This window comes from Salmo trutta, chromosome 13 (genome assembly GCF_901001165.1).
Source record: "Salmo trutta chromosome 13, fSalTru1.1, whole genome shotgun sequence".
Classification (NCBI taxonomy): Eukaryota; Metazoa; Chordata; class Actinopteri; order Salmoniformes; family Salmonidae; genus Salmo; species Salmo trutta.
Genome location: NC_042969.1, coordinates 54,204,097 through 54,217,223, shown reverse-complemented (window position 1 = coordinate 54,217,223; position 13,127 = coordinate 54,204,097). Strand labels below are relative to the sequence as shown.

The window sequence follows — 13,127 nt, the reverse complement described above, 5'->3', positions numbered from 1 at the left end:
TGAATGAAGGGAACAGAGCACGCTCTGTTAGCCTGTTATTGCCAGACCCTTCAAGGTCAGGAAGTTAGAGGGGACCAAGGGGTGTTGGGGTGCCAGGCCCTTCCAGAACTCACAGAGGAGCTATGAGTGTCATTGCTGACATCATAAAGCTTTACATTAATACTGTAAATATACTGTAACAACTTTATGTATATTGAGATCTACTGTCATGAAAACATTCCTTAACTGACATGAAAATGTTGTACAGAAAAACGGTGGTTTTCCCTGTCATCTTCATAAAGGCTTCCAGTTTAACAACTGTATTTATATAGAGGTCTATTAAAGCGCCATAAAAGTACTCTGTAACTGATAATTATTGCCATAAAAGTAGATTTTCATGTCGACTAACATTTCAGAACCTCGAGCACTTTACTATAAAAGCCTTCCACTAACGTTCTGGATTACGCTGTGCCAAGAAAACAAGGGTAGAAATGACTTGGCAAGCCTTCACATATTTTTTTAATTCTCCAGAGCAGCTAACATAAAGAGGGAAACCTGTTGAGGTTTAATTGGATTCTCCCTTCTTTCTGTGCTACCCCTCCTCTGCCTCACTCCTCCTCCGTCTCGTTCCCCCACTCCTCCCCTTATTTTCCTCGCTCCCTCGCTCCCTACCACCCACTGTGAGGGTAAACAGGCCAGGTGTTTCTATAAGTCAACACCAGTAAAGGTCTCCCCATCTCTGGGCTCTGGTCCAACCCCATACTGTTATAATAGGAGACCTCAGAGGAAACTCTGTGTGTGTGTGTGTGTGTGTGTGTGTGTGTGTGTGTGGTTGGTTGGTTCCTGGTGTCAACTCCCAGTTCCTAGTTATTATTATGACGTGAAGTTAAATAAAGGAAGTGATCTAATCTAAGTAGGATCTTACCAGAAAACCTGTATTAGAATGAACCACTGAAATATTCTAATGTGCTTTCAGACGATATACCTAACCTAGCCTCTGTCAATGGACCTGTACTGAACTATGGGATATTTCAAATAACCCATCATGCATCTCCTAAAAAAAATCACAATCTGTCAGACAACCCCCACGGTACATGTGAGAGTTTGAAGAGAGACAGCTGGACAGAGACACAGGTGAAGAAAGAGAAAGATAGCGAGAGAGGGGAGATGAGTGCCCGGGCTAAAAATATCTTCCCCAATCCCTTCACATAGCTGTGCTCTGTAAATAGGGCTCCATGCAATCTGTCAGTGTGCCCATCTCTGGGCACTTCTTAGGGAGACAATACCACCTCATCCATTACACGAGCCACAGCTCACTGGCTCCTTCCCTGGCACTGCCACATGCACACCCTGGCACACACGCACGTGCGCATGCGCGCACGCACGCACGCACACACACACACACAAACACACGCAGGAAAGGAGAACAGAAATACAGACATAAACACCAACAACATCAGCAAACTCACACAGTCTCCATGCAGTGTGAGATGTAGAGGAGAACGCCATAAGTGTGGAATTTTCAGACACACACTCACACATAAAGACCTGAGTGTGTATGTTCTGTGGTATGAAGGTATTAATTGACAAACTGCCCACACACAGGCTTCACAGTAGATATTTGCTGATTGTGTGTTTGTTTGTGTGTGTGTATAGGTGTATGCATGCATGCGTGAGTGCGTGTGTGTGTGTGCATGCATGCTCTTGAGTAGAATGTGTGTGTGTATGTGTGTGTGTGTGTGTGTGTGTGTGTGTGTGTGTGTGTGTGTGTGTGTGTGTGTGTGTGTGTGTGTGTGTGTGTGTGTGTGCGTGCATGAGTAGCATGTGTGTGTTTCGTTTATGCCTGGAGGGCTAGCAGTCCAGTCTCCTTGTGATCCCCAACAGCTGCTAATCACAACTGTTTTCATAGACTGGCAGAGTGGGGGAAGGGGAGAAAGAAGGAGAGAACGAGAGGGAGAGGAAGAATGAGCAAAGGGAGGAGGGAAAGAGTGAGTCAGAATATAAAAAGAGGTTGTAGAGAGGGAACTGATAAAAAATCTGAAAATGTTGTAAGATGCTCAGCAAAGGTCATGCCATGTATCACAGAGAAGAAAAACCCCAAAATATTCCACATTATGATCTTGGATTTCAACATAACAGCCTGTAGCAAAAAGCCTGCACACTCTCATCCATGGCTGTGCCCCAAATAGCCCTCTGGCCTTGGTCAAAAGTCGTGCACTATAGTGAATAATGTGTCATCTGGGACACAGTGTGGGAACTGTTGAACAGTAATGACTAGTGTATCATAATCAGGCAGCAGTGATTCTAATCATGGTGTAAGTAAGGAATGAATGTGCTTAACTCCAGTTAGACAGGTATTAACCCCCCTACAGGGGACGAGAGGAGGGCTACCAATCAACCAGGAGGAACAAGGAAGGTTAGGAGACAGGAACCAGAACCCTCAACCCTTCTCAACCACAACAACGCTCTGGACTGATTGGGTTCCTATTCTAAATCACTAAGCTAGTACACACACACACACACACACACACACACACACACACACACACACACACACACACACACACACACACACACACACACACACACACACACACACACACACACACACCCAATACACTGCTGGCCCATGTTGACTCCAATGCTTCCCACAGTTGTGTGAAGTTGGCTGGATGTCCTTTGGGTGGTGGACCATTCTTGATACACACAGGAAACTGTTAAGCGTGAAAAACATTGCAGCGTAGCAGTTCTTGACACACTCAAACTGGTGCGCCTGGCACCTACTACCATAACCCGTTCAAAGGCACTTCAATATTTTGGCTTGCCCATTCACCCTCTGACTTAAAAATCGCAAGACTTAAAAATCCTTCTTTATCCTGTCTCCTCCCCTTCACCGACACTGATTGAAGTGGATTTAACAAGTGACATCAATAAGGGATCATAGCTTTCACCTAGTCAGTCAATGTCATGGAAATAGCAGGTGTTCGTAATGTTTCGTACACTGTGTACACACACACACACACACACACACACACACACACACACACACACACACACACTACCTGGGAGCACCACACTGTTCAAATGAATGGGGCACAGCATACATTGTAAATCCATCATGAAGTGATTTTAAAGAGTCTTCGGGCCAGCTGTGCTCGTCCAATGAGGAGGACAGCCCCCGTGGACACAATCTACGACCCACCACCACTGCTCCTTCTCATAGCCTATGTGTGTACGTCTGACCACATGCAGAAACTCAGCATCAAACTAACTCACACAACCAATAAATCCCCATCACTACCATCTAGGTCTAGTGTGTGTTATTGTGAGTGTTTACATTATTAGTGATGTCTGTTGTGCCGTAACTGCACAGTACGTTTTTGTGTTAGTGATGTCTTTTTGTACAGCAGCACAGGTTTTAACATAAAGAACCTCAGGGCACCGTTTCCCCTGTTGCCTTCTCTCACTGTGTCCGCACTATCAGATTGCCTTGGTGTTGTAAAATAAACCTCCTCTCACAGCCATGCTATTTCTGCTTTCCAAAGGAAAGCCGTGATTGACGGGCAAAAACAACAGAACGTACCCGTACTCGTCAGTCTCTCTCTCTGAACTACTATTTACTGTCGTCACCTGACATTTGCATCATTGGCAGTCCCATTGTTAACAACATACAATAAGTTACTTGTAATATATAGACACGCACACACACACACACACGTGCACACACACACACACACACACACACACACACACACACACACACACACACACACACACACACACACACACACACACACACACACACACACACACACACACACACACACACACACACACACATTAAACTGACATCACTGAGACCTCTCCCTTTGAGTCACTAACACTCATCTGCTTTGGTCTGTTTGGTCTGTTGACAGTGAGGACAGCCTATCCCTTCCTTTCAAACTCTCAGACCAGTTTGACTCTTCAGCAACCATTCCATTGTGTTCTCGAGACAGCACAGAGAGAGAGAGGGCGAATGGAAGCCATACCTACATAGAGACATATACTGTAGCATTAAACAACACAGTATGTTCGATCCTGAGTGGAGAGGCTCCAGCTATAGCTGAGGGTACAATAGGTTGAAGAGGGACTCTCTCTTGCTCCTCTCTCTGCCTCTCTTTTGCAAGCTCTCAAATGACACCTCCTAACCTTTAACTTCGCTCTCGCTCTCCGTTCATTTTACTGACCCAGATATGCACATACAGACACCAGTGGTGTCAAGAACACACACACACACACACACACACACACACACACACACACACACACACACACACACACACACACAAAAGACAAGGACACAGACAAACACAAGGCACAGACAAGCATCGACCTGTGTATACAAACAGCACTTATAGTCAGGCAATAAAAGTTGCTCTGAAAGCTTGACTTAACACCGCAGTGCAGAGTGTGAGCCTCTGAGACAGGCAGGCAGCCAGCCAGACCAGCCAGGAGACCAAACAGCAGATAAAGTTCACCCACCGCTCTCTCTCCTTCTCCCTCTCTCTCTCCTTCTCCCTCTCTCTCTCCTTCGCTCGTCGCGACTTTTGCAGGAGTCCGATTAGAATCACCGCAGCCCGGATCCCAGCCTTTTTAGAGTGGACCCTTGGAGGAGCGGGCTCAGGAGTGGAGCCTGACATGGTGTCTGGTTGTGGTTCTGGATCCAGACTGTGTTGTGCTGTAGTCCCTGATGGGTTGGTGGTCCTAACGGACCACACTGTACAGCAGCACTGCCACACACAACCTCACCGGCACAGGCAGACGGACTGTATTTCTGCATCTCTGTCTACCTCTTTCTTTCTCATGCCCTCTCCCTCTCCCTCACTCGCTCCCTCCTTCCCGGCTCTCTATCCCTGCCCACCTCCGCCTGATAGGCTGCCCCTTTCTCCTCCTCCTCCCTCACACTCTGTGTGCTTTTACAGTCTTGACTGCATTCGCTTGCACATTACTGCTATGTGCTATTTGAGATTACTGCTATGTCCTATTTGAGATTACTGCTAGGTGTGATTACTGCTATGTGCTATTTGAGATTACTGCAATGTTCTATTTGAGATTACTGCTATATGAGATTACTGCTATGTGCCATTTGAGATTACTGCTATTTGAGATTACTGCTATGTGCTATTTGAGATTACTGCAATGTTCTATTTGAGATTACTGCTATATGAGATTACTGCTATGTGCCATTTGAGATTACTGCTATATGAGGTTACTGCTATGTGCCATTTGAGATTACTGCTATTTGAGATTACTGCTATTTGAGATTACTGCTATGTGCTATTTGAGATTACTGCTATTTGAGGTTACTGCTGTGCTTTTTGAGATTACTGCTATATGTGCTATTTGAGATTACTGCTATTTGAGATTACTGCTATGTGCTATTTGAGATTACTGCTATTTGAGATTACTGCTATGTGCTATTTGAGATTACTGCTATTTGACGTTACTGCTGTGCTTTTTGAGATTACTGCTATGTGCTATTTGAGATTACTGCTATTTGAGATTACTGCTATGTGCTATTTGAGATTACTGCTATTTGAGATTACTGCTATGTGCTATTTGAGATTACTGCTATTTGAGGTTACTGCTGTGCTTTTTGAGATTACTGCTATATGTGCTATTTGCCATATTGTATATAACGTATGGCTAATGGCTTGTCATTTTGTCGTCCTTGTTTCCTATCTAATCTCCTCTGTGACCTTGTTCGATTTCACCTCTGTTTTTTCACACTCTCTCTCTCTCTCTCTCTTTGTGAAATCTCAATTTAAACAGCATATCAGAAGCCTTCTGCGGTTGCCAAGAACATTGGAATTGAAGCATAACTGCACAGAACAAATAGAAGATAGGCTTAGAGAAATGACAAACCAAACGCTCGTAACTCTCTCTCCATCTCTCCCTCGATCTCTGTCTATCTCCATTTCTCTCTCCTCATCTCCCTCAACTTTCCTCTCCCTCCACCTCTTTCACTCTCTCCATCTCTCTCTCTTTCTTCCATGCAACCCTCTTTCCCTCCATCAATTTCTCTCCCTCCCTCCATCTCTCTTCCTCTTTCTTCCCTCTATCTCTCTAGCTCCGCCCCAAAGCTTGGCAAACACAAGTCACCATCCTTCTTACCCAGAACCCACTGCAGCCAGCGAGACATTATTTTCTGTTCTCCCTCCCTCCATCTCTGTCTGTCCTTCCCTCTCCTCCTTTGGCCACCTGTTTGCCTTCCATCTGCTTTCTTTTTGACAGCTCAATTACTTGCATGAATGGTGGTGTTTCTCACCAACTCTCCTCCCTCTCTCCCTCTCCTCCTATTGTCTGCCATCTCTCCTGTACAGTACAGTACAGTACAGTACAGTACAGTACAGTACAGTGTCCACTCTCGCCCTGCACTCTCATAGGCCCTACTGGAAAGGCTCTCTGTGTCTGTCTGACTGTCTGTGAAGCTGCAGGTGTCTTCACAGGCTCAACAGTGGAGGGTCCATAGACACATGTACAGTTGCGGTCAGAAGTTTACATACACTTAGGTTGGAGTCATTAAAACTCGTTTTTCAACCACTCCACAAATTTCTTGTTAACAAACTCTAGTTTTGGCAAGTCGGTTAGGACATCTACTTTGTGCATGACACAAGTCATTTTTACAACAATTGTTTACAGAGAGATTATTTCACTTATAATTCACTGTATCACAATTCCAGTGGGTCAGAAATGTACATACACTAAGTTGACTGTGCCTTTAAACAGCTTGGAAAATTCCAGAAAATGATGTCATGCTTTAGAAGCTTCTTATAGGCTAATTGACATCATTTGAGTCAATTGGAGGTGTACCTGTGGATGTATTTCAAGGCCTACCTTCAAACTCAGTGCCTCTTTGCTTGAGCAGTGCTTGACACCACTGCTCAAAAACCACCATAAAAAAGCCAGACTACGGTTTGCAACTGCACATGGGGACAAAGACCGTACTTTTTGGAGAAATGTCCTCTGGTCTGATGAAACAAAAATTGAACTGTTTGGCCATAATGACCATTGTTATGCTTGGAGGAAAAAGGGGGAGGCTTGCAAGCCGAAGAACACCATCCCAACCGTGAAGCACGGGGGTGGCAGCATCATGTTGTGGGGGTGCTTTGCTGCAGGAGGGACTATTGCACTTCACAAAATAGACGGCATCATGAGAAAGAAAAATTATGTGGATATATTGAAGCAACATCTCAAGACATCAGTCAGGAAGTTAAAGCTTGGTCGCAAATGGGTCTTCCAAAAGGACAATGACCCCAAGCATACTTCCAAAGTTGTGGAAAATGGCTTAAGGACAACAAAGTCAAGGTATTGGAGTGGCCATCACAAAGCCCTGACCTCAATCCCATAGAACATTTATGGGCAGAACTGAAAAAGCGTGTGCGAGAAAGGAGGCCTACAAACCTGACTCAGTTACACCAGCTCTGTCAGGAGGAATGGGACAAAATTCACTCAACTTATTGTGGGAAGCTTGTGGAAGGCTACCCGAAATGTGTGACCCAAGTTAAACAATTTAAAGGCAATGCTACCAAATACTAATTGAGTGTATGTAAACTTCTGACCCACTGGGAATGTGATGAATGAAATAAAAGCTGAAATAAATCATTCTCTCTACTATTATTCTGACATTTCACATTCTTAAAATAAAGTGGTGATCCTAACTGACCTAAGACAGGGAATTTTTACTAGGATTAAATGTCAGGAATTATGAAAAACCGAGTTTAAATGTATTTGGCTAAGATGTATGTAAACATCTGACTTCAACTGTATGTGTTCAACACAGCATGAGAGCCCACCGATGTGATACAGTAAATGGATAATAGTGTGTGGGACGGTATGGAATGATAATGCCTGTCTATGGGCTTGGTATGCCGTATGTATTCTGTTAGAGAGAATGGATGTTTGTTACTATAGGTGGAATAGCTCTTATAACAAGTGATGATATCCTGTATTGTTAATGAATATAACAACTTTTGGATCCCTACAATTATATATATATATATATTTTAAATACAAGTGATCTTCTGTTAGAGAATGGAGTTTGCAACACCATGGGAGTGGGTTCGATTCCCAGGACCACCTCCACGCAAAATGACTTATTCATATTATTAATTAATCATTGATTTATAATAGCTCTGATGTTTGCCCTGCCTCTACAATCTCCCTTGGAAATCAGGGCCTCATCAGGTATTCACCCTGGTTAAGCCTCAATAATACCTAATACCTAATTAACTATCCATGTTTATTGAGGGGCTTTCAAGTGTGAACCCAATAGAAAAACGTCAACTCTCTTTCCACAGAAAGTCATTTTAGACAGCAAATCAGTCAAATCAGCCCCCAAAAAGACAACAAAGGTAACAACAATAAAGGTAGAGGTACTAGATCCATCTGCATAGCATCTCCAGTGTTCTGTCTATGTCATGGTAACGCTGCGCCAAGCCCTAATTTGCCTACCGACACCTGTCCCCTTGGCAACCCCAGTGAGACTTAGGAGACCGGAGGAGATGAGGGAAATCATTTTGCTGTTTTGTTGTTGCTGCTCAATTAAGTTAATGACCACTTTTTAGTGATTATGAGAAGATTGTTGAGATGTGTGGTTGAGTAGCACATAGTCATAACAGTATATGAGTCATGTCAAGGTACTGTTCTAGATTGTACCCAATAATACCTAATTAACTATCCATGTTTATTGACTTTCATATGCTTTATTACATGTTAGAGACTCATCTGTCTGTAGAGCTTATCAGGGATCTGTATTCCAGCTGAGGATTCTCCAAACCTCCCCTGTGTGTGTGCGTGTGTGTGCGTGCGTGTGTGTGTGTGCGTGTGTGTGTGTGTGTGTGTGTGTGTGCGGGCGTGTGTGTGTGTGCATGCATGTGTGTCCGCGTGCAGATGTGTGTGTGTCAGTGAGGCTTTGGGGTGACAGAGAGAGAGAGACAAACAAGCTCCCACTCCTCCCACCCGACTGGAGAGCCAGGTTCCACAGGGGCTTCTGTAAGCACATGAATACACAGACTTCACAGACCTCAGCCCTCCCATTCCCTCCTCACATGATGCCTCCTCCTCTCCCAGTCCCACCCTGAGTCCTCTCCTCCTCTCCCCCACAAATGCTGCTCTCCTGTGGGGTAGATCATTTCATGTGCCTCCTCCATCGTGTTGGATCACTCGGTGCTTGTGTGCTTGTACGTCAGCAGGTGGGAAATGTGACGCCTGTATCCCAGACTGACACACAACCAGAAGCGACTGTGACAGCCACCGTTCCTGTCTGATACACACACATAGAGACTGACACACACGCATACTAAGCACTCATCCCAAGGGTGCACTCACACACACACACACACACACACACACACACACAGCAAAATATACCACTGCCACCCTGGCACATTTTGCTGATGTCACACACAAACAGCAGGGCGAGACTGCAATGCCAACCAGCCACTCCAGCCATCCTACCACCTCACTACGCCACGTCATAGTCACACAAACGGCAAATCAAACGGCAAATCAAATCAAATTGTACTCGAACTAACAGTGAAATGCTTAATTTACCACCAACTGTGTCTCATAAAACAAAGAGATGCCACTATCACTACGCCATCTCATTGTCCACGCCACCCAGCGTAGTAACACACACGCGTACCCACACCACTGATTCCACACCAATAACTTGGCATAGGGGAGAGATGACCTTCACAGCTGGTGCAGAGGAGCAACCGTCTCTGTAGACTACAAACGAGTAGTTCGCTTACACACTTAACTCAGCACTTTCCCGCTCTCCTCGCCCCACCTCCATTCCTCGCTCCCCCCTCTCTCTCTTCATCTCACACTTCTAGTGTGACAACTCCTCACGAGACAGCCGCAGCCTCTCAAGAACGGGAGCAAACCAAATGATAAAAAAAGACACTCCCTCTCTCTCTCACACACACACACACAAACACACACACACACACACACACACACACACACACACACACACACAAACACACACACACACACACACACCCTCTCGAACAAGGTGACTGCGGCCATGGGACTGTAGGATTTAATGACCAACGGTCGGTGCCAAACTAAACTAACAGGCCCAAAATAGCGGCGGACCGCACAGGTCAAACATGTGGCTCTGGAGCCCAGCCCATTCAAGGAGTTCTGTTTTCACTCCAGCCCTATCAGCACTGGTGCCAGGATCTTTACAGCTCTCATCGAGATGTGATCAACTAGCTCATTGAGATGTGGCTAGCTAGCTCATTGAGATGTGGCTAGCTTGCTCATTGAGATATGGCCAACTAGCTCATTGAGATGTGGATAGCTAGCTCATTGAGATGTGGCTAGCTTGCTCATTGAGATATGGCCAACTAGCTCATTGAGATGTGGCTAGCTAGCTCATTGAGATGTGGATAGCTAGCTCATTGAGATGTGGCTAGCTTGCTCATTGAGATATGGCAAACTAGCTCATTGAGATGTGGCTAGCTAGCTCATTGAGATGTGGCTAGCTAGCTCATTGAGATGTGGTTAGCTTGCTCATTGAGATATGGCCAACTAGCTCATTGAGATGTGGCTAGCTAGCTCATCGAGATGTGGCTAGCTTGCTCATTGAGATATGGCCAACTAGCTCATTGAGATGTGGATAGCTAGCTCATTGAGATGTGGCTAGCTTGCTCATTGAGATGTGGCCAACTAGCTCATTGAGATGTGGCTAGCTAGCTCATCGAGATGTGGCTAGCTTGCTCATTGAGATATGGCCAACTAGCTCATTGAGATGTGGCTAGCTAGCTCATTGAGATGTGGCTAGCTAGGTCATTGAGATGTGGCCAACTAGCTCATTGAGATGTGGCTAGCTGGTTCATTGAGATGTGGCTGGCTAGCTCATTGAGATGTGGCTAGTTAGCTCATTGAGATGTGGATAGATAGCTCATTGAGATGTGGCTAGCTTGCTCATTGAGATATGGCAAACTAGCTCATTGAGATGTGGCTAGCTAGCTCATTGAGATGTGGCTAGCTTGCTCATTGAGATATGGCCAACTAGCTCATTGAGATGTGGCTAGCTAGCTCATCGAGATGTGGCTAGCTTGCTCATTGAGATATGGCCAACTAGCTCATTGAGATGTGGATAGCTAGCTCATTGAGATGTGGCTAGCTTGCTCATTGAGATATGGCCAACTAGCTCATTGAGATGTGGCTAGCTAGCTCATCGAGATGTGGCTAGCTTGCTCATTGAGATATGGCCAACTAGCTCATTGAGATGTGGCTAGCTAGCTCATTGAGATGTGGCTAGCTAGGTCATTGAGATGTGGCCAACTAGCTCATTGAGATGTGGCTAGCTGGCTCATTGAGATGTGGCTGGCTAGCTCATTGAGATGTGGCTAGTTAGCTCATTGAGATGTGGCTAGCTTGCTCACTGAGATGTGGCGAGCTAGCTTATTGAGAAGTTAGCCCTAGCCTAGTGCCCCACCCTGCCCGCTCCTCTCCTAATGTGTGAAAGCAGTTGTATGGTTGTGACACTCTATCTAGGGTTGACAGAGCTCTTACATAAGACTTACATGTATACATCACACCACAGCATGATAAATTACATCCTGTAAATAGTCAATACATCACAACCTGGGGAGTCAATATACTGTATTATGAAACGGTTACAGTATAGTTACAACCACGTAATCTGATTGGTCAAAAGTGCATTCCAGCCACGATGTTATTGAGCCAAACATCAATGCTAGCCTTTGTGTTACTGAAAAATAGCCAAATCAATCGTGTATGATAAGCTAAGAGAAGCAATATGGAAGGTAGAGAGAGAGAGCCATGAGCCACGGTGACTAACAAGCGCTAAGAATTCAGAGATACAGACTCGATACAGACTGTATACACAGAAACACATTCATTTATGACATAACATATCATTGACATGCAAGAGGATGGAAGAACATCATAGACATTACATACAGTATGTGTCTGTTTCAGGAACTGCCTAGTCTTTGTTGTAAAATGTTCCTCTCTTATTTCAAAGGTTTTCTCTACATTTTCTCTTGACAGCCTGTCTGATGAAGTAGCCTCTTTTCAAGAGGCAAGTGGACAACGACAGACCTTAAACCCTCCCTGGGGCTAACACACTTGTGGATAGGTGTGCCAGCTTTTATCTTCATCACACTTGGGTGTGTGTGGAAGTGTGAATGTTAGTGTGTGTGTGTGTGTGTGTGTGTGTGTGTGTGTGTGTGTGTGAAGCACACTGTGTCACCATGTCCGCTTCATGTAGGGTATACAGTGCAATCAGAAAGTATTCAGACAATGCCCCATAATGACAATCAACAACTGTTTTTAGACATTTTTGCAAATGTATTAAAATTTTAAAAAGGAAATATTACATTTACGTAAGTATTCAGACCCTTTACTCAGTACTTTGTTGAAGCACCTTTGGCAGCGATTACAGCCTCGAGTCTTCTTGGGTATGTAGATCCTCTCAAGCGCTGTCAGGTTGGATGGGGAGCTTCACTGCACAGCTATTTTCAGGTCTCTCCAGAGATGTTCGATCGGGTTCAAGTCCGGGCTCTGGCTGGGCCACTCAAGAACATTCACAGACTTGTCCTGAAGCCACTCTTGTGTTGTCCTGTTGGAAGGTGAACCTTTGCCCCAGTCTGAGGTCCTGAGCGCTCTGGAGCAAGTTTTCATCAAGGATCACTCTGTACTTCACTCTGTTCATCTTTCCGTCAATCCTAGTCTCCCAGTCCCTGACGCTGAAAAACACATCATGATGCTGCTACCACCATGCTTCAACGTAGGGATGGTGCCAGGTTTCCTCCAGAGGTGACGCTTGGCATTCAGGCCAAATAGTTCAATCTTGGTTTCATCAGACCAGAAAATCTTGTTTCTCTGAGAGTCCTTTAGGTGCCTTTTGGCAAACTCCAAGCGTGCTGTCATGTGCCTTTTACTGAGGAGTGGTTTCCGTCTGGCCTCTCTACTATAAAGGCCTGATTGGTGGAGTGCTGCAGAGATGGTTGTCCTTCTGGAAGGTTCTCCTATCTCCGCAGAGGAACTCTGGAGCTCTGTCAGAGTGACCATCGGGTTCTTGGTCACCTCCCTTCTCCCCTGATTGCTCAGTTTGGCCGGGT

At 45.2% G+C, this 13,127-nt stretch overlaps 1 protein-coding gene across 4 annotated transcripts in view; it reads right to left on the bottom strand.

The window, feature by feature from the left end:
- Positions 1-13,127, bottom strand: part of LOC115206058 (rap1 GTPase-activating protein 2) — a 91,559-nt gene that overhangs the window by 46,142 nt on the left and 32,290 nt on the right. For 2 of the 4 annotated variants that reach the window (XM_029772615.1, XM_029772616.1), the window contains exon 1: positions 4,504-4,809. The exons of the other annotated variants lie outside the window; for them this stretch is intronic. In XM_029772615.1, coding sequence (XP_029628475.1) covers positions 4,504-4,661 — 158 coding nt within the window. In that variant the 5' untranslated portion in view covers positions 4,662-4,809. Of the gene's footprint in view, positions 1-4,503; positions 4,810-13,127 lie in introns of those variants that run through there. 4 annotated transcript variants of the gene reach the window in all.